General features: G+C 40.2%; 1 protein-coding gene across 5 annotated transcripts in view; it reads right to left on the bottom strand.

Annotated features, from left to right (window-relative positions):
- The window catches only part of Rdx (radixin), a 67,392-nt gene that overhangs the window by 6,157 nt on the left and 38,425 nt on the right, over window positions 1-22,810 (bottom strand). For all 5 annotated transcript variants that reach the window (XM_052760313.1, XM_052760307.1, XM_052760314.1 and 2 more), the window contains exons 11-14: window positions 18,713-18,873; window positions 17,348-17,440; window positions 14,257-14,499; window positions 12,928-13,088 (exon numbers count right to left, since the gene is read on the bottom strand). In XM_052760313.1, coding sequence (XP_052616273.1) covers window positions 12,928-13,088; window positions 14,257-14,499; window positions 17,348-17,440; window positions 18,713-18,873 — 658 coding nt within the window. The remainder of the gene's footprint in view (window positions 1-12,927; window positions 13,089-14,256; window positions 14,500-17,347; window positions 17,441-18,712; window positions 18,874-22,810) is intronic.

Raw genomic sequence — 22,810 nt, 5'->3', positions numbered from 1 at the left:
AGAGAGAGAGAGAGAGAGAGAGAGAGAGAGAAATAAGGATGTCAATCCAAGATATGAAAATAGGAGACATAAAGAAAATTACTGAAGAAAACCTAACTGAATTGATGCTGGTAATAAAAAATTCAATAAGCCAAATAAAAACCTCAGTGGAAAGCCTGAGTAATAGAATGGATCACGCTGTAAACAGAATCCAGGCAGGAAGATGAGGTCCATCAGTCAGCAAAGGTCAATGTCCTTCAGGTGACTCTGAAGGCATGTTGGTTTAAGTCAATGCTAAAAGGTTTTCAAAGGGCAGGACATGCCCTTTACTACAACAACGCAAACCTCCCCTGTGACCGCAGCAGAATTCCTGACAGCTGAGAACTCCACACCCCTGGCCATTTGTGGTTCGGTCCTCTGCAGATGCAGGGTCTCACTGTGCGGCCTTGGCTAGTCCGGGGTTTATTACGGAAAGCAGACTAGCCTCAAACAAAAGGCACTCTTCCAACCTCCAAGCTCCAAGCTCCACCTCCCAAGTATGGGATACATCGGAGATTTGTGCAATCTTCCTGGCTATGGATTCTTAAATCTGACAAACCAGTTTGTGGACTAAGTAAATCTAATCTATGGTCCCACCAGTTCTGGGTCTAACAGTGATTTAAGTTTTTTTTTTTTTTTCTCTTTTCCCTCTGTTCCTCCCAAATCTAAAGCCTCCCTAGCAATGAAAAGTACATGAAATGTGGAAGTAAACATAAATGAAGCCATATTGGAATTCAGGCTTGCTCCTTTATACACCACCCATGCTAGCTATAGTCATGCATGTGACACTTGGTTCGTGAAGGCAAAACCCACATCTTCACATAAATAATTTGTCAAGCCGGGTATGGGGGCTCACACCTGTAATCCCAGCACTCAGGAAAGCAGGGTAAGAGCGCCATGAGTTACCCACCTAGGTAACACAGTGAGCCCTGTCTCAAACAAGAGATATTTCCCAATCCTTGCTCTAACTGGATAACTAGTATCTACCAATCTAAACACATCTCTAGTGATTTTCTCTTAGTAATGCAGTTTTCATTTCAATTCCACAAGTAAAAATGCTATTGTTTAATAGAAACATAAAGGTAAATTAGATCTGTGTTCATCTGTAGACACAGGACATCTGTAAAATATCACACTATTTTTTTCCTTTTCAAATATCCTAATAAGGCCCAAACTACTGAAATAATCACACTGAGTTCTGAGAGCTAATTTAGTGGTTTCCTCTTACACACAGACCTTCGCCCCTTAGCTACAGGCAACTATAGTCCTGCTTCAAGCCACAGTTGACCTCACTTCTCACTGCCCACTGGGCTTCCTCCCTCCCTTGATCTCTTCCCTCTAGTTCCAACCTCAGGATTTTCTCCAGCCTGAATTCAGTGCCTATGCCCCAATTCCTGCCGAGTCCTGAAACACTCAACACCTTTGAGTAACATTGACTCAACTCAGCACAAGCCTGTTTCTCTTCACGTCTCCAATTTTATTTTTTTCTATAGGTATTTTTTTTTAACTTGAAAAAGAATTTCATACAGAAGTAGTGTATTCACATCATTTCCATCCCTCCTTTTCCTGCAGGCTTCTCCTGTGTCCAGATCTCTTCCTCTCAAATTCATGGCCTCTTCTTTAATTACTGTTGCATATGTACATATACATGCATACACAATCTGCTGAGCACATTTAGTGTTGCTTACATGTATGTGTTTAGGCCTGACCATTTGGGGGGGATAACCAACCTCTCCCTGGCTCATCCTTGGAACAGACTGATTCTCCACTCTCAATAGCCATTAATCGCCTATAGCTCTTCACCTCGACTAAAGCCACCTCTTGGGGGTATATGCTTCTTTTGATTTGGGCAGCTTTAAGAGACAATCAAAAGATGCATTCTCTTCCCTGCAAAGGCCCATCACCTACCTGTCTGCATCGAAGCCACATTCGCCTCATCTTGAAGATGAAGCAGCTGAGTCGAAGCCCAGTTTTTCATTGATAGGTGTTAATTTTCAGTCACCACCCTGTTACGTTTAAACTGAGAATTTATTCAACTTGGCTTCTACATTAATGGATATACTCACTTGGAGGAATGCAGACAAGACAGGCCTACAAGAGCATTCAAGCACGTCTTGTCACTTTAATATAGAATGGCCGTGACAGGTATATAGACATAGGAGATGTGGATATACACAGTTCCCACTTCAATGCAAACCAAAGTCCAAATACAGACTGCCATGATGGTTGTCTTTGGACAAACTACTGCATTACTAAATAGAATAGCTCACCAACTTCAAGCCGCCTGCAGCATTCCTGACATATTTCTGTGGATTAGGCAGAGGTGCCCCTTCCTCCAGGCAGGAGCATCCCTGTGCAAGGCTCATTAAGTACTGGACCAACAACACTTGTATCTCTGAGCCAGTGTATCTTCACTTTCTGTCCCTCAAACTTCTACTGAAACAATGTGGGCCTAGCTCTGGGAATAATGTGGTCTCCAAGGTCAAACTGCTCAGTGGACATGTAGCCTAAACCCCATGAACTAGGAAAGATGTGGTCTGGCCCCTTTTCAACTTCGTATACCACCCCACTATTCCCTCTGACTTTGTTCAGCCATCTGTCCTAACCCTCCCCTTCTTCTCCTGAAGCAGTCCAGCCGGTTCTTGCCTAAAGGTCTTCGCTGTGATGTTCTCTTCCTGAAACACTTTCAGACAAGACTGCGGTTTACTGCGGTCCCATGGGCGAGTATATCTTGCTGGGCTTGATAAGCTTTTTCAAAAATTTGTGAAATAAGGGGCAGATTTCACACAAATTTACATTTTACCTTCCATCTACTAACTACTTTGTTGAAATAATCACATGCAGTTCTGAGAATTTAGCAATACTTCTCCTCCAGACATACTGAGACTGCCTGGGATAATTAGCCTGCCTTGAGTTATGTGTGACCTCACTTCTCAAGGCCCTCCTTCCCTCTGATCCTAGCCTCTCTACTGCGGTTTCTGGAAGCCTTTCTGACTTACCTTGTTAGATTAAAAGGTACAGCTATCCTGGGGCTCCTGTGTCTGAGGAACCATGTGTGCCCCAGAGACAGCACATGAGAGCCCTGGACAGACAGTTCTGGCTAGCCCCTGTGCAACCACCCTCCTGATCCAAGTGAAGGAAAGGGAGTTCTCTTTCTTCAAGTGGCAATTTATACACCACCTCTTCATGGGGATGCTCATGACCTTCTGAACCCTGATTATCACCCCCAAAGTTTTATCCAACTCAGCCCTTTCATAGGTTAAGTGGAAATAAAATTGCTTTTATTGGTCAAGGATGGTTGAACATTGGCTGTTTCACACAATCTAGTACTGAAATGTGTAGCAATTTAATGTTGCTTACTGATGTCTTTTGCTTTTCCTACAGGAAGTCAGTTTATTAGGGCAAGGGCTTATGTCACTATGATGTCTTGAATGGCTAGTATACAGTGTCTGGAAGGTTCTTGGCACTAAAATATTTGAATAAATACAATGACATTCTCTCCCCACCAAAGACCTTTCTTTAGCAGTTCAATAGCTCTGTCTTGAGGCCTTCTGCAAACAGGTCACAGCTCTAACTTTACTAACCATAACCTAAGATAGCCCACCACTACTTGGCACCGCCCTTTACCCAGTGCCAGAGGCGGACTTATGTCCCCAAATTCAATCCCTGCTCACACAGCAGATGCCCTTGGTTCCAACAATGGGGACTACTGAGGAGTGTCACATACTCGGATGCCTGTGTGCAAACTGCCATGGAGACCAGCTCTCCACATCCACCAGTATTGCTTGGCCTCAGGGCAGAGGGAGCATCCATAGTCTAGCTGACTGCAGCAAGAGACTGACTACATGGGCCTGATGCTCGCCTGGCCTCTTCTGCTTCCTCCTGACCACGCTGTTCTAACTCATCTAGGAACCGTCAGGCCTTATCATTAGTAAGTGTTACCACACCAGGTCAGGTGAGGGAACCGAATCATTTAAGTGCTGCATCGAACGTATTTGCCCCAAAGGGTAATTGCCACTTTACTGGAGAGAAGCCTGTGGATTTTGGCAAGAGTGCCAGATGGAGTTCATGCTGGAGCGAGCCTTGGGGATGGTAGAGGACTCCGCTAGAAAGAGCACTCCTCTGTTCTTTGAGACTTAAGGATCACATAAAGCAGTGGTTCTCAACCTTCCTAGTGCTGAACCCTTTAATACGCTTTCTCATGTTGTGGTGACCCCAACTATAAATTTTGTTGCTACTTTATAACTGTAATCTTCCCAGTTATAAACCGTAATGTAAATATCTGATATGCGACCCCTGTGAAAGGATTGTTCAACCCCCAAAGGGCTGCAACCCACAGGTTGAGAACAACTGACATGGAGGTCTGTGAGGACACCTTCCAGAAGACACGGTACACTTCATCTAATCTAATGCTCTTTTCCAACCACTGTCTCCCATACCAGTGTGATCACAAGTGTCCTGGCAGTCCCCCCTTTCTTATGGCACTGGAGCTCAGGGGAGTCAGCCCTCCATGCTTGTGCTCTTCCCTCCCCTGTGCTCCCCAGCTTGGCCGCACTGTGGTGCTCTCTCCAAGGTTCTGGCCCAAGCCCACTTTCTCTTCTTGCATTCCCCCACTCCTCCCCGGGATTCCATCAGGGCCCAAACTGCACATCCAACCTATTTCCCCTCATGACTTTCCTGTGTCACGTGCTGCCTTCTGAATTTCAGTCTTGCATGCTTCCATATGAATGGAATGCATATAAGTTTCTTTTATCTCTTGTGCTTATAAAAATTTCCACAATGAATTGCCCAAAGATGCTGCAGCCAGTGAGTAACTGTAGCTGTGTGCTCTGAGATAGTCACCACTGGGTCATGTCTTGATGATGATGTCCCTTCACAATGACCCGAAGAAGTTGGCTTTCTAGTCCCTAGAAACCTGTTTGATGGACATCTTCCAGTCATGACATCATTAGGGTTATCTGAGAGCAAACAATTACTGTCCTACGCACCATATTGAGGTAACAGCTTTTCAACTACAAGCAAGAGTTGGAAAGTACATGAATATTAGCCAGCGTTAGCCAGTAGTCCTGAAGTAGAAGTTATACATATCTGATTCTAGAAAAATACTCGGACACAGGCAATCTGATTCAAAACTATGAACTAGGAAATCAGAATTACAATACAGCACAGTGTTAGGCTTGAAATGAGAACCCAGAATCTTCAATTCTAGTTCACCAGAAACCTTACCACAAAAGGTCACAGAGCAGGAACGGTCCTAAGAGTCCCCAAACAGGTCATTTGGAAAACAAGCAGAAGAAAAAGAGCACGGCCACATTCAGCAAAGCTGGGAACAGACTACATCCAGGTATGCCTCTCCTCCACGGGCCACAGCCTTCCTGCGGGCTAGCTACAGAACGCAACTCTAGGCTTTCTGCAGTTTTTAGTTATGTATTACATTGCACATGAATTATCAAAGCCACCAGTTGTCCTTGAATCAAACCGATGTACCCTGGCACCGTTTCCCAGCTTGCCCAAACTCCTGGCAGCATCCTATAGTCAGTGCAGGGTGACTCACATTTTCCACTCACTTTTCCTGCCTACATACTCGCCGCTGAAAATGGCACTCTTCCATCTTGTCTTCTTTTTAACAATGTCTTCAGCAAAGCCTACTTTCCCTAAGTCAGGCACAGTGGCCTGTAATCCCAGCGTTTGGGATAACAGCCCTGAAACTGAACTGATACAAGTTCAAGGGAGGGAGAGCCTGTCTTAAATAAATACAAATCCTAAAACTTTGTTCCTTAAAACAAAACAAAAAAAAACCAAAAACCAACAACCTGTGGCAGCAGCACATTGTACAGTACCAACTACTTCAGAGATTAAGGCAGGCTAGTTAATGCACAGGGCGCGGAAGCCAGCCTGGGTAACACGTCAAGATCTTAAAATTAACCAAAGCATGGGTTGTTTTTATTTTTTTTAAAAGAAAAATCAAAAGCCCTAGGTAATGGCAACAAAAAATACACCAAACTTCATCAAAGTCTTTTATGCATCAAAGGACATTAACAAAAGTGAGAAAGAAATTCATAGGATGGAAGAAAATATTTGCTACTCATATTTGTTATGGGATTAAAATTCTAACTCTCACCGAATGTAGTTGTACACACCATTAATCCTAGCACTTGAAGGGCAGAAGTAGGCAGACCTTTGGGAGTCTAAGGCTAGCCTGGTCTATATAGTGAGTTCCAGGATAGCCAGGGCTATGCAGAGACTCTGTCTCAGAAAAACCAAAAACTAAATCCTAGATAATAGATAACTTGAATATTGAATATAAAGAACTCTTTTAAAAAACCTAATTCAACCAAAAATAAATTAAAATGGACAAATGCAAATGAATATGCCCCAAAGGAGATACACAAATGGCCGTAAGTACATGCAGAGATAGATGCTCAGTGTTTTCTCATTTACAAAATTCAAGAAAACGTAAATCAGAACCACAATGAGTTACTAACTACTACACTGTCAGGAAAGTAAAAGGAAGTATCCAGAAGACAACAATTGTCAGCAAGGAGATGGAGTAATCTGGAACCCAGGTGCACTCCAGTACGAACACAATGGTACAGCTGCCATGGAAAATAATATGACAGTTTTTCAAAAAATTAACCATAGGATTACCTGATCCAGCAAATCCATTTAGGGAGTCTGACATATTTTCATACCAAAGTTACAGCACCATTAGTAAAACTGTGGAAATGGTAGAATGATACAATGGTAAAAAATGTGGACACAACCCAAATGCCAACTGACCAATACATGGATAAAATGTGATGAACAGTGGAGCATTTATTCAACCTTAACAAAAAACATTAAAATGTGAATATTAAGTGAAATATACTAAGTGAAGTATGCCAGACAGAAATGGACAGATACCGTATGGTTTACTCTGATGAGGTGCCTAGAAACCCCAGAGTTCAGAGACAGAAAGTACCAAAAGTAGCCACCATGGACCAGGAAGACAGCTGTCCTTCAACAGGTACAGCTTCCACCAGGGACCAGGAAGAGAGCTGTCCTTCAACGGACAGCTTCCACCATGGACCAGGAAGAGAGCTGTCCTTCAACAGGTACAGTTTCCACCATGGACCAGGAAAAGAGCTATCCTTCAATGGACAGCTTCCACCATGGACCAGGAAGAGAGCTGTCCTTCAATGGGTAGTTTCCACCAGGGACCAGGAAGAGAGCTGTCCTTCAACAGGTACAGTTTCCACCATGGACCAGGAAGAGAGCTATCCTTCAACAGGTACAGCTTCCACCAGGGACCAGGTACAGAACTGTCTTTTTTTTAAAATTAATTTATTCATTTATCTATTATCAGCTTAATACAGTATAAATTCTTATCTTAATAGTGAAATGTTTCATTGAGGCTTGCCAGTAATTGAGTAAAACCAAAACGTATTATAAGCCACAGTCATCCTAGGGTGCTCCCTGCTATATAGCCTCCCTGGTTCTGTGGGCTGCAGTCTGTCCTTTGCTTTATATCTAGAATCCACTTATGAGTGAGTACATACCATGTTTGTCCTTCTGGGTTTGGGTTACCTCACCCAGGATGATATTTTCTAGTTCCATCCATAGACCTAGCCATACCACTCTTGGGCATATACCCAAGGAATGCTCAATCATACCACAAGGACACAAGCTCAACTATGTTCATAGCAGCATTATTCATAATAGCCAGAACCTGGAAACAACCTAGATGCCCGTCAACTGAAGAATGGATAAAGAAAATGTGGTACATATACACAATGGAGTACTACTCAGCAGTGAAAAACAATGACAGCATGAAATTTGCAGGCAAATGGATGGAACTAGAGAACTGTCTTTCAACGGGGACAGCTTCCACCAGGGACCAGGAAGAGAGCTGTCCTTCAAGGGACAGCTTCCACCAGGGACCAGCAAGAGAGTCGTCCTTCAACGAGTACTGCTTCAGTGTAGATGAAGATGCTCTGGAGATGGATGCTGGTGATGGGTGCACAACAATGACAATGTGGCACTACCATGCTGCACCCTTGAAGTGATTAAAATAACAAGCTCATCTTGCAAAAGTTTATCACAAAACAAACCCATAAATATTCAACCAAAATCTCTAACTCCAAACTCCCACCTAATGCACATACCTCTGACTATGCTACTTGACTGAGTATAAAGTGAATCTTCTTATAGTTACAGACTTAAAATCAGGAGCTTCATCTCTAGGGTATCTTTATTAACCAACTTTTAAAGCTTGACTCATGAAATGGACACTGTAATGTATCAGAGAAGACACTGTAATGTATCAAAGAACAAGCTTCCCTGGGAACTACACTGTTGTGGATAACACCACACCCATTACTCATTATCCTGGCTGCTCACTTTCCTGCTACTGACCTTCCTTATGTCTCGTTCTCATCATTGTACAACTCTCATCTTTTAGCTAATGCATTCAGAACTGAAAGAACTATATAAATGGAATGATGACTCAAATGCTAACTTGAGTTTCATAGGTTTTTAGTATGAATAAAAGGAATGGGAGGAGGAAGATACTCTTAGGATCCTAAGAAATGCATGTTTCTACGTCTAAGAGAATACACAAACTGAGAAAGTGAAAAGGTTATACATATTGTAACAGTGAGAGAAGAATGTTACAATCCACATCTAATCAGAAAAGCTTCCAAGTCACCTGAACGTCCCCAAATCCTAACAGCATGCTTGCTACTAGGCATAAGACGCAAAGCAAAAGCCAGTTCCACTAGGTTTCTAGGAACTAATGACATGACAAGCATAAAACCCCAAATTTCAAATTAAGTAAAAATGAACAATTAGGACAGGGGAATAAACTTCAAAGATGGGAGTAGCCAGGTTAGCTGTAAGTGTGGAGGAAATCGAGGCATACAAAATAGCACAAAGCAACAATATGGCACTGACATTTTCAAAGTAAACTGATACTGTAACTGAGAAATGCAAATTGATATAAGAATTAAGGTAAATTAATATTTCAAGTCTTGTATTTGAAGGGCGATGGTCATTCTTATCTTGCTTCAAGTCCCCAAATATAGCAGGCAATTAATAAACATTTTTGGTTAAATGAAGGTTACTAAATAAAAAATGTGGAACCACAAGTGCTCAGGAGCACCACAGACAGACACAAAGGTGACCTAAATGGGGCTTTCTTAGTCATAGGCTTTACCTTAAAGTTCTATATGAGATAAAGTTAACACTTCAATGCTTAAGGCCGTGTGTATATAAGCAGGAAGGAAACACTTCAGCCCTTGGGTGATGTATGTAACAAGGAAAATGTCATGCTTAAGGGAGTGAGTGTGTACAAGCCTGAGTCAGAACACTTGATTTGCAGAGCTGAAGGGGTCAAAGAGCAGACAAGACAGGAGCCACAGCCCTTTTCATCAGGAAATGGCAGTTCTTAAACTCCTGAAAGATGGCCTCATTACTAAGAGATAAGTCTAAGGAAAACAGGAGTTGGAAGTAGCTATCTGAAAAGCCAAGGTTGAAAAAGCAAACATGCCCATGTTTCAGCTTATTTATGGCGTAGAAGCAGGAGTACAAGTGATGGTCTGATTGTTTGGCATGGGGAGTAGAAGGGGTGGCATTTAGCCTAGGCTGGCTTTCAACTCATGGTGTACCCAAGGATGACTTTGAACTCTTGATTCCCTGCCTCTACCTCTGGAATTCTGAGATCACAGGTGTGCATCACCACACCTAGCTTTTGGACATTTTTATGATGTAACCGAAATATACAGAGTCCACTCAACTTCCAAGATGTATAAGGAGAGCATCACTCTATGTGACAGGCCACATTTGCCTCCCTGATCAGTAAATTAACTCAAATTTAATAATCACTTATATTTTAGTTCAAGTTTTAACTTTCAAAAAAAGATGAATTTTTATTGGGGCACATATACTTGTGGATTTAATGTTTATCCTTTTGTTTCTTAAAACATTCCAAATCTAAAAGGTGATGAAAATTAGAAAAAATGGGAATTACTCCAAACCACAACACTAATGCCAAGCCATTTTTCTATACATAATAAAGAAAAACTCCAATAGAATGTTAAGTTTAAAAGCAGTAATTCTAGCTTAAAAAAACTCTCTAGATAAAAAGTAGAACATTCTATAAAAATGTCTTTGCTTTTCAAGATCAGAGAAATGACTACCTACTCTTAAAGACAGAAAAAGTAACAATTCTTGGCTTTTAAAAGGTTCAGAGGAGAGCTGTTCCTCTTTTATTTAAGAATATTCACTAAGTATTAGCGAAAGACTATCTAAAAGGCAATCCACGTTCACGGTGGACTGCTGTGATACAATTTTAGGAAGACTAATGGTACTTAGCATAGAATGCAAAGAATACCACAATTTTAACAGTGAGAGGAATCATCAAGAGTGAAGCTCTATCTTCCTCAGGAAAGAGAAAATAGTGTAAACAAAGCAATGCCTGGAAATCCCAAATCACCTACAGATGGCATGAGTCTAAAAGTCACCGTGACCTCTACAATGTAAAAGGGGGATAAAAGAGAAGTCTAGGAGAATTCAAACTTTTTTCCTAAGATCAGATAGTTCATGGCTCAAATTATAATTTCAAGAAATATATGAGAAAACCATGTTAAATAACAACAGTGGACCTCAAAGGCATGAGCTTTTGTCACTTTATTGTTAACCAATGAATATTATCCAAAATTAGAGATGTAATTGTAATTTACTTGTACAACATGAAATTATGCTAATGGGAAATTACCAAATACTCATTAGTGTGTTTTTACATTGCTATATGAACATGTGCTCTCAACTGCTAATGATAAACGTTATAATTGGTTTAATCTCTATGAAAACCCATATTGCAAATGGCTGTTCCTTTAGAAAAATCCATACAGCTTTAAAAATGGATTAAACCCATTTTAATACTAATCTACAAATAGACTATTAACAGCAAATATAACTGGTAGCCTCTCAACACTGTAACAACTGGTGTAGCAATGATAACGTACACAATGCAGACAGGGGAAAATCCATAGGCAGTCAATTCTTCTAGCAATAAGGACTATTGCTCTAGCGCTTTGGGAAAGTGAATGCTCACGTTTCAAAGTAGAGCAGTAAGACCGACCACCTCTCCCTCTCATGTATGGAAAGCAGGAACATTCCCTCAAAAATGAATTTGAGCATGTGCACAACCACTGCACAACAGTCACTGCAAGGTTAACCAGTTGTCTTTTGTCCTACAGAGTCCAAAAAATATATTAAGCAAGGCCTTTCCTTTTCATAATATCTGCCCAAATTATTCCTTTTAAAGTCAGCAAAATCAGACACAAGTTGAATCTACTGTGCATGAAAACTGCTTAATAAAATGGCAATTGTAATAGATAAATGTAAGTTTGAGTGCATAATACCAAATGGAACGTAGCTGAACCACACAGAGAAAACAAGGCTTTCTGTATCTTCAAACTCAGGTGCTTCATGATCTAAGAATGTAAGAGCATCTTTCTAGCTGGAAAGACTTCAATAAGACATAATTGAAATAGATTTGTTTTTAGAGACTGCAAATAAAGTAAGCAGTGATTTAGAAACCAAATACACTAAAATGATGTACCTATCCTACCAAGAATAAAGGATGAGAATCCTTCCCATGCTGCAAAGGCGAGGTCTTTCTCATAAAGGGCCACTCCACTTCTTCAGACACAGAACACCCCTCAGGAAACAGCATACCAGTGAGAACATACAATCTGAACATACATCAGAGCCCCACGAGTCAACAAAAAGGCAGTTAAAACATTAGCACTGGAATCTCAAAGTATATTCAATGAAGGACATGATTGAGACTGTCTACGGAGGACAGACACGCAGTGTACACACACACTGTGTGTGAACAGTCACCACAGGTATAGAGTGAGGTAGTATTACTTTCTTGGAACTGATGCTATCATCTGCTGCCCTTGCAGAAAGGCCCAGGTTTGTTTGTTTTCAACAATTAAAATCAGTTATCAACAGTATCTTCTATTAGACATGTGTTTCTAAATCAACCTAAGAACAAACCTTGAATTTTTTTCAGAGACCACTTACTCGCAGGCAGTTGTTTCATCAATAATTCTCCTAGGAGTGCTTCCTGCTGGGTCCATCTCTGAGGTGGCAGGCAAGTAAAGCCACCCAAGGATTACAGGACATGATCCACCAATCACTCGAGCAGGCATGACAACTGTATTTGAGTAAATGGAAAGCCAACGCCCAATAACGTGATGAAGGGATTTCTACAATAATTAACCACCTCTGTATACCGTGCTGTTCAACGTTCTCATCGCCTCGTGATGCAGTCTCCTACACAAGGGCCACTGTCTCATCTACCTGGGTCTGTTTACCCCAACACCTCATTTTAAATACCTCCAGTAAGTGATCTGTATGACATTAGAATTATGGCTCTGCCATGACAGGGCATGAGAAGGCCATACTGAAAAAACATGAGTGTGAACATGGAAATGTATGTAGGCCAAACATGGAAAGGGCAAATAAAAATGAGTTCATTAACTAAACATGCATTGAAATGTCCACTATTATCCTAACATGTACACAGTGCTCAAAGCACACATACACATTTATCAGACAATGTTATTAGTGTCAATATTCAACTGAAAAAAAAAATGAAACAGAAACAAAAAAATGAAACATGTACAAAGAGGTGACAGAATAGCATTATCCATTCCCTGGCCAAAAGAAAAATGACCAAACATGACAGCACACTGCCTTAATGCTGAAGAGCGCCCCTCAGAATCCTGCTAGTGAGCACAGTCAACTGGTATGAGTGCTTTGGCAAGGTGGGATGCATTCCATCGCATCTGCAAAGGCCTGATTTCTCTGGTGGTGGTTCAGCTTATGAAGGACATGTATCACAAGAACAGCTCTCACATTGCTTCAAACTCATCGATGCGCTGCTTTGTATTGCCTTGTCGAATCTGTCGGAGAGTCTTGTACTTATCACGGCCTGCTTTGACATTCTCAGCATGAAGAACATCATTCTGTGTTTTCTTAGTTTCATCTCTGGCTTGGGCTAACTCTGAACTTAATGCCTGCATTTAAAAAAAGAAAGTATTACTATTAAAGTTTAAAAAATTATGAAAATAGTTTAAAGATGCAAAAATACATGGAAAACAAATCTGATTCTTTACTATATGATTAATCTTTCCACTGTGGAGTAGTTTTCTGGATGGTATACAAGCTTCATCTTTTTTTTTTAATTTCATATGCATTAGCATTTTGACTGCATGTTTATGTCTGTGTGAGGGTGCTGGATCCCCTGGAACTGGAGTTATAGACAGTTGTGAGCTGCCATGTGGGTGCTTGGTCCCAGGTCCTCTGGAAGAGCAGTCAGGCTGTTCTCTTAACCACGGAGCTGTCTCTCCAGCCCCATAAGCTTCTTTTTAGTAACTGTGATAGGGAGGAATGCCCAAGGCTTTGTTTTCTTTAGTCATCAGCCATATTTTATATATTCTGAACTGCTTTAACTTTTTTTTTCATTTTTCGAGTCAGGATTTCTCTGTGTAGCTTTGCGCCTTTCCTGGAACTCACTCTGTAGCCCAGGCTGGCCTCGAACTCAGAGATCCTCCTGCCTCTGCCTCCTGAGTGCTGGGATTAAAGGCATACGCCACCACTGCCCGGCACTGCTTTAACTTTCTTAATCCAATACATGAAATAACTGATCAAGTACAAGGCAGTCATTTTAAAGAAAAGTTAATATAAGATATAAAATGGACATTTTTCTCTAGAAATCTTAATAGTTATTGTAATTATCACTTCTTTATTAAGATTTCACCAACTGAAAAAATTAGAGAGGTTAGTTTTTAAGCTGTTGAATAATGCTGAAATTTCCTATTGACCTAATAATGCACATTTAATAAACTGATCTTTTAGTTTTAAATATAAATAATTCTGATGACAGTATTTTAGAAAAAGGATGAAGTATCAATTATTGCATCACTGTTTTAAAGGCTAACTTCATTTACACAGTACTAGAATACTTTCTTCCTTCGAAAATGAGCCAATAATCTGTAACTGAAAACTCCCCAGCTGGCAAAGCCCCGTGCTGACAGGGTTGCATGACGGAAGGAAAGAGGAATATCACTTCAGGACAAATACAAGCCAGTCACAAGGCTGGCCCGTATCAGGAGTCAGACATTTGTAAAACTGATTTCCATGGAGACTGCAAGGGTCTAAGTGCACCCACGGCTGCACCAGTACCTGGAGCTGCTTCTTCACACGTTCGTTTTTCTGGGTCTCCGTCACCCGCTCCTCCTCGCTCCGGTGGTTCATCACCCCCTCGTTGGACAACTCTGCACTGGCCTCGGCACTGTTCTCATCATGCTCGTCATGCTCGTTTTCTGTGGGAGGAATGACTGGGGGAGGGGGAGGGGGAGGAGGCGCAGACATCACCGTTTTTAACTCTTCTTTGGTCTTTTCCAAGTCTTCCTGAGCTGCAAAAGCCTGAACATTGAAAATAAGTTTGTGAAACTGGGAATAAAAACAATTTATTCTGTCTTGTTAAAAAAATTACATTTCAGAGTAGTAATATTAAGTCCTTTTAATAAAAAGCCCATTTTCAAAGGATTCCAGTAGGTAGGAGACATAAAAATTTTACAAATATCTCCTGATTAAAAATATGAATACAAGTTTATTCTTTGTTGCTGTAACCGTTGTGCAAATGCTTGGTGGAAAACAACTTAAATTTGTACAATGATGCGAAATGGCATACTTAATAGATTATATCTGGAGCACAAGCAGAAAAATAAAACAGTTAATGGAGGAACCAGACTGTCATTACTCTAATGGTCCATTAAATCACTCACTTAACTAGATAATTCACCTCACATGATACAACATGAAATATCTAAATCACTGATGATTTGGGGGACAGTACTTCCTGGATTGCCTAGAAAAGTCTCACTTTGCAGTCTTGTCCTATGTCCTATTAGGAGTATTCTATTTTACTCTCACAGGGCTCCTAAACTATGGAGGTCTTCTATAAGAATCAGCCGGGGCGGCGGTGGCACATGCCTTTAATCCCAGCATTTGGGAGGCAGAGCTAGGTGGATCTCTGCAAGTTCGAGGCCAGCCTGGTCTACAGAGCAAGATCCAGGACAGGCACCAAAACCACACAGAGAAACCCTGTCTTGAAAAACAAAACAAACAAACAAAACTTTAAGAATGACATTTCAGTTTACAGGAACTACTCGTGATGTAAGACGGAGTGAATGAGGAAGCAATTAGACAAACACCTAAGGAAGGGCAGTCTACAAGTCCCTTCAGCAAATCAGTATGAGCAGAGGAACTATCCTGTACAGTTAGGATTTAAACAAACAGGATCTAAACTCCTGCTCTCCACATGGCACAGCAAACCACCTACAAACTACCAAACTTATTGGTTAAGTTTTGGAATCTAAATATAATCTAACATTAGATGAGATAAAATTCAATAAAATGGAATTATATAAACGAAGATTTCATTTCAAACATATATAACTGTATACATCAACATAGGAAATAGGAGAGGATATATGCTAATGTTTTAAAATAATGTCCTAATTTGTAGGACTGTCATTTTATTTTTAAATTAACTTTTGTTGATTTGTGTGCATTTTTAAACTGTTCACAGGACTTGCAGTTGTAATATATTTTAAGTTTGTATGACTCTAAAGTTCGTAAATCTCTCTCTAAATAGGGTCTATAAAATTCTCATGACAAAAGCAGTGTAACAGGGAGATTAACCATTTTACCCTTTTAATTATTTATATGTATTTTATATTTTTTGCATATATACACATGTAGTGTGTCAAAAGAGCTCCAATAAAAATTGAACTGCCTCAAAGAAATTTAAGAGCAGGAAAAAAAAACATTTTATACAGTAAGTGTATTTGATTGTCGAAAAACCATCACATATTGCATGTACCTTCCATGGGTATAAAATTATAACTGCACAAAAGGGGGGGGGGCTGGAGAGATGGCTTAGCTGTTAAGAGCACTGACTGCTCTTCCAGAGGACCTGGGTTCAATCTCCAGCACCCACAGGGCAGCTCACAACTGTCTGTAACTCCAGTTCCAGAGGATCCTCACACAGACACACACAAAGGCAAAACACCAATGCACTTAAAGTAAAAAAGTATATATCACATTACTTAAAAAAAAAATTAAACTGCACTTAAAGTTGATGTTATTAAATTAAACTCACTATCTTTTCTGTACCACCCCTCCAATTACAAGCTTGGTTTTTGCACTTGTGAATTCTCATTAGAAATCTTAACAGTATCCACTGCTCCCTTAAGATTTATAAGCAGTTAAAGGTTGCTGGGGAAAAGTGCTCAGGAGACCCACCCCTCCCTCAGGAGCAGGGAGTTAATGGTTGCTGACCTCCGTGGTGTACCCACTGACAAGCTGACCACGTTCCTGTAAATAAGATTTTACTCAAGCTCTGTAACCCTAACAAACTCACTGGTCCATTAAAAAGAAACTAATCCAGGAAAGCAGAAGGGGAGATGCTAAGTGAGAAGAGCAAGGGTATCATGGGAGTGGCAGCAGACTAGAGAGTAACTAGGGGAATATGGTCAGACTACCGTATACACATGTATGAAAATGCCAATGTCCACGTAGGATTAAAGCATGCTAATAAAACAATCTTCCTTCATAGCAAAAGCACAACCCCTAATTCAAGCTACCTCCTGTAACTGGTTGTTCGGTCTGTTTCAGTTCCCAGAGAACGCTGAATTCTTTCCATTCTTGTCGTTTTCACTACCACATCCTTCGGGCACTTATAAGCACCCGATATCCCAATCCATACTTCACAATGGTAAGGTTTGGGTTCTTTTTTTGTTTGATTTTGTTTTTATAAAATCATACTTGACTGTGTTGTGTTCTCAAATCTTCAGAACCTGTTTATCTACACACACACATCCACCAATTTGCATCAGTAGACATTTGTTTAAAGCCCCTATAACTCAGTTTTCTATTATCCAAGTGATACCTGCATCTTCTTTTTTGAGTCACACTTGACTGTTGGCTATTCCTACTTCCTCTACTCAATTCTTTTCTGTCTGGAACAGTCAACAACGCGCTTCAGCCTTTGATCGTTTCCAAACTAATCTTAAAACTAATTTCAAGACCCAACTTAAGAGCTTCTTACTTTCTGTCTGGTTCCCCCAGGTGGCCAACCCTTACACAGTCCCAGGGGCTGAGCATACACCGATCTCACATCACCTGTAGGAAGTAGGCAAGCCTACTGCTGGCTCACTAACAGAGCAGCTAGTCAGTAGACGCTAGCACACAACAAAACAAGGATTACTTTGTGTTGCCACTCAGTAGCTTCCTCTTCCTTTTTCTTCTTGGCTTCCTCTAAAAGTGCAATCTTGGCAGTGAATTCGGCAAGTTCTGCTGCCTAAAATTAAAATATTTATATATTATGAATACTAGAGACAATATTTTTAATATTCCCTCATGTTCAGTCAAAATCTTTTCAGGTGCATGGTTGGGCTGTTTCAAGTTTCTCTTGGTCTTCCATTTTTAAAAAGGCAGTATTTCCTGATGATCTTAACTAGTTCGTTTGAATAGGTACTTGAGATAATGAGATAATACAGGGGCAAAGTTTTTCTCTACAGACGAGCAGTTACTTATGTTTCGGTAGGAAGAGCTTACAATGTGCATAGAGCTTGCTTTAGAAGTTTACCATAAAACAAACAAAATTACACAGTGTTCTGTAACTGGAAAGGCACTTTGTCATCAGCCTCATCCGACTCCTCATCAGTCTTATTTTCAAAGAGGAAAAAAACCTGAGAGGCTCAAAAAGGACAGGTGTGGCATCCCACACCTGGAAACCATGCTCTCTTGGTACTTAGGAAGTAGGAAGAGATGGTCAAGAGTTCAAAGCCAGCCTGGGTTAGTAGCAAGACTTTGTCTACACACAAACAAGATTCAAGACATGCAGTAAATAAACACTTGAATTAATAAGTATATTTAGAATCTTCTCTGTGTCACACATACTCTCATTATTTGGAAGTACATTAAATAAAAAAAACTCCAACCAATCGTAGCTTATAGATGTCACCCAGAAACCAAACACACTATGTCAATTCATCTAAAGCACGAGATACCACATGTCCTACTGTGAGCCAGGCCAAAGCTAAAGTCAGTGTTTCTCAACTTCTGATTCATGACCCCTTTTGGAGAGTTGAACAACCCTTTCACAGGGGTCACCTAAGACCATCAGAAAACATACATATTTACATTATGATTCATAACACTAGCAAAATCATAGTTATAGCAACAAAAATAATTCTATGGTTGAGGGACACCACAACCTGAGGAACTATATTAAAGGGTCACAGCATTAAAAAGGTTGAGAACCAGTGGTCTGAGTGAATGAAAATCCTTTTGTTGGCCACTAGCTCCACTTGAAAGGAAACATAACCATATGTGAAAGAAAATTATTTTCAATTTAAAAAAGGAAATACATGATAAAAAACACATGGACTTGCTTATCCTGTTTGGCTTTACGTTTGGTTTTTTAATTTCTTCAGGCAAAAAATGTTCAGTTTCTGTCATCTGTTACTATCCCTTCAGCCTGCTTTTTAGAAGGTGTCATACACTTGGGTGGTTGTCACGCCACATATTTAGTAAAGTTTTACTTTTCTGAGAACACACAGGGCCTTACCAGCTGCTCCTGGTTCTTCATCTGGTCAGCAGCTTGCTTGGCTATGGCGGACTTGGCCTCCTCCGCAGCCCGTCGCTCCTTATCTAGCCGCTCTGCCTCCTCTTTTGCTCGCTGGCGCTCCTGCTCCAGTTCCAGAGCTTTCCGAGTCTGTTCTTCTAGTTCTGTCAAAGGTTTCACCCGGCCCACAGACATGGGTTAATTTCAATCATCCTCATTACAGCAAGATGCCAAAATCTGTAGTTTCTAAAGATCAGCATGTGTCTAAATACACAAACACTTCAATTTTAACCTTATAAAGAGTAGTAAAAATTACAAATTATGTATTTCAAAGCTGCAAGGACACTGAAAGTCCCTTACAGTTCAAGCTGTGTAGAAGCACATACTGAATTTTTTAAGTATCTGTAATTGTAAGTTTTGATCTGGGGAATTGAAACGCTGGGGCCTGGGTGGAATAACTCAGCAGGAGGCACCTGCCTAGATGGACAAGGCCCAAGGTGCAATCCTTAGTGCTGCCCAAAAGTAACGACTGACACTTTATCTCAGTTATTACCATATTTAGAGATGTCTAAATAAATGCATTTGAAGACCTAGAGGGCTAGGGCTATATAGCTCAGCGGTACAAGGCTTGTCTAGCACACAGGATGCCTTAGGTTCAACCCTTAGCATCAGGACAAAACAGTAAGTTGTACAAAAACTAAGCCGGGTAGGGTAACCCTTATCAGAAATGCATGAGGATCCAAAGTGTTTTGGATTGTTTGTGGGGATTTTCAATGTTCACTGTACACAGTGAAAGAATGTAGCTAAGACTCGATCTAACATGAAATCCCTTGTTTCAGATGCATTTCATGTGCAGGACCTCAAGGTAACCTGATGTAGTACCTTCAGTGTGCCTAGGCTGACTGAGACCTGCTGCATGAAGTCAAGCGAGCAGTTGTCACTCGTGACATTATTATTTAAGTTCAAAATATTTTGGATTTAGGGATATTGAAATCTTTATTTTTTTAATAAATCATTAGCAATCTTGAGAGGCTAATTGTAGATACTAAGTTTAAAAAGCAATTTGACATAAAAGCTCTTATGTGACTTATGAATTACTTTAGGGGAGGGAAGGAGAGGGAGGGAGAGGGGGAGAGAGAGAGAGAATACCCCCCTAAGACATAATGAAGTGGCTGACAAGCATTGTAATCTGTGCAAGTACCAAGCACAATTTTTTTCTGATCTCAGTAAACTGAGTAAGAAAATATTACTAACACAAAACCATTTTTTAAAAAACCTAGATGACTTTAAAACACTAAATTTAAGCATTATTTTTGGCAAGTCTTACTAAGAATTCTGTGACAGAACAGAACGTAATGTCCAAGGAGACTGCTGTGTCCTTTAGAGAGCTATAAAAGCAAATTGTGATGACAAGATTGTGCTTCTTAATTTTACTGGACTTGATCAGAACCAGCATAAGTAATCCCACTTAGAGATTGGGGAGATTTTGAGATTAGAGAAGAAAAATGACTCTGGTGTGCATGTCCATCAACACATGCTCAGTTTCAAAGGTAGGAAATTCTGAAACATATTCCAATATGGATGAGTCTGGCAGGTATTACACCGAGTGCAATAAGCCAGTCACAAAAACACTCCATGATTCCACTCACTGACAGCCAGACACAGACAGAAGGGTATATGCTGAATGCTATGGTTAGAGGGGACTGGGGAGCTACTGCTTAACAGGCAGAGGTTTAGCTTTGCAGACTGAAAAGGGCGAAAGGTAATTCTTCATATCCTTAAACCATATACTTCAAAATTGGTAGTTTGGTAGTATGCCAAATTTTTGTTTGCCATAGGAAAAAAAATTATAACAAAACTCTTATAAGTTTGGATTACAAATTAAATTTTGACATAAATACTCCCTAATGTTATTTTTTATCAGCTTTCTGTAGTATCAACTTAAAAACAAAAACAAAAAAACCCATAGGTAGACTCAATAGCTTTTTGTGACAGAATTTTTTTTAAAGGATTTTAAAAAAGATTATACAATAATCTATCTTTTGCAGGGAGGTGGCGGCGCACGTCTTTAATCCCAGCACCCAGGAGGCAGAGCCAGGAGGATCTCTGTGAGTTTGAGGCCAGCCTGGGCTACAGAGTGATTCCAGGACAGGCTCCAAAGCTACACAGAGAAACCTTGTCTTGAAAAACAAAACAAAAATCTATGTTTTAAAATGTTAGAATGAACATTGTTCTAGTCTCACCGACAAAGAAAGATTTGGTAGTCATATGACCTTAAGTGGAATGGCTCAGCTTTCACTAGTGCACTGGAATCTTAAGGGTTAATGAACGCTGGCCCATGAACCAAACCCAATGCTATTTTATTAACATTTTATGGAGACATCACCACCATGCTCACTCAGAAGTTACATTACTGCTTTCACACAATAGCTAAATCGCGTAATTGAGACTGCATAAATGCCTAAAATATTTACTGAATTAGACCATAAGTGAGTCAAGACTGGTAAAGGATTTGATAAAAACGATAAATACTACATACTTTCCCCCATCTGGTTCATAAAAAAATCTAGAACTTTCCATCTTGGGAGTGTGGCATGAAGTTTATAAAGTATGTGACAGAGCTTATTTAAAATATCAACTCTTTCAAGACAAAGGTTCAAAGTCACAAAAGAAAAACTGCTTATGTCCCTATTCATGTCAGAGGGGTGTGTTTGGTCATAATATTTAATAGAGAGGTGATAGGCAAAGGTAATGTAAATTCAAATCAATAAAATTTAAGGAAGCTTCTCTTTCTCACTCATATTTGAACCCCAGCATTACATGATTTTGCAAGTCAAATGATTTCTCACCCCAAGAACCAAGTTTAGAACCTACTATTAACGTTGTAGTAACAAGTAAAAAAAAAAAAACCTACATGTTTTAATAGACAATACAATATAGCCCAAAACATTAAATTTTTTTCTTTCTGTTTTGTAAGGCAATGGTTTATCAACTACATTATTGATTTCCTGGAGAATACACATAATCTTAGAAGAAAAAAAGTAACAGTTCAATAATCACAGTTTTTAGAAATCACAGAACACTATGGTTATGCATTATCGGCTAAAAAAAATAGTACACCTAAGCAGTGACAAAGTTATTATATGTCATCATAAAAAAGAGTGAAGATTTCAATGAACAGTATAATTTTTTGGACACAGTAATTGTAAACAGTAAGGCACAAATTTTTTTGGCCGGATACAGTAGTGTGCAGCTGCAGCCCTGGGTACTTTGGAAGACTGAAGCAGAACCATCAGTTGACTCCAGAAGTTCAAGCCCAGTCTGGGATAAACAAGACCTCCTCTTAAACAAAACACCCTAGGATATATGTCACATGTTCCTTTTGTGTGACAAATGAGAACCCATTTTCACATGTGGACAAGGGCAAAGCCACACAGCCTGGGACGAGTACTCTACTGGGCCAGGAGGACAAAGAAGAAGGTGCAGAGCTTGAGACTGGAGAAGTACTAGGAGGCAAGGGCCTGAAAACAGGCCACCAAGGAGAAAAGCCTCATCAAATCTGCATGCTATTTTCCTTTGGAATACTTGCCAATTCCCCAAATGTACACATACGTACATTACCAGGAAACACACAGAAAGCATGTAGGAAACTACAAAAGCAGGGAGAGAAATCACACTCTTGTCAAACGACAGCACTTGATGCTAACAAAGACAAGCCCTTGTTATCATCTAGGTTACCATCTCCTTGGGAGAAAATATTTGCTAATCATGTACTTGACAAAGATTTTTTTTTTTTTTTTTTTGGTTTTTCGAGACAGGGTTTCTCTGTGTAGCTTTGCGCCTTTCCTGGAACTCACTTGGTAGCCCAGGCTGGCCTCGAACTCACAGAGATCCACCTGGCTCTGCCTCCCGAGTGCTGGGATTAAAGGCGTGCGCCACCACCGCCCGGCTGACAAAGATTTTTATCCCAGACATATATGAACCCTTAGAACAACAAGAAATCCCATTGCCCAGTGGAGAAAAAAATTTGAATGTTTTCCCCTCAAAATAAAGAAATGGCAAGTAAGCACATGGAAAGATGCTCAGCATCATTAGGCACTG

Source organism: Peromyscus californicus, unplaced genomic scaffold (genome assembly GCF_007827085.1).
Source record: "Peromyscus californicus insignis strain IS unplaced genomic scaffold, ASM782708v3 Scaffold_11__1_contigs__length_118956290, whole genome shotgun sequence".
Classification (NCBI taxonomy): Eukaryota; Metazoa; Chordata; class Mammalia; order Rodentia; family Cricetidae; genus Peromyscus; species Peromyscus californicus.
This window is presented reverse-complemented; position numbering and strand designations above follow the sequence as displayed.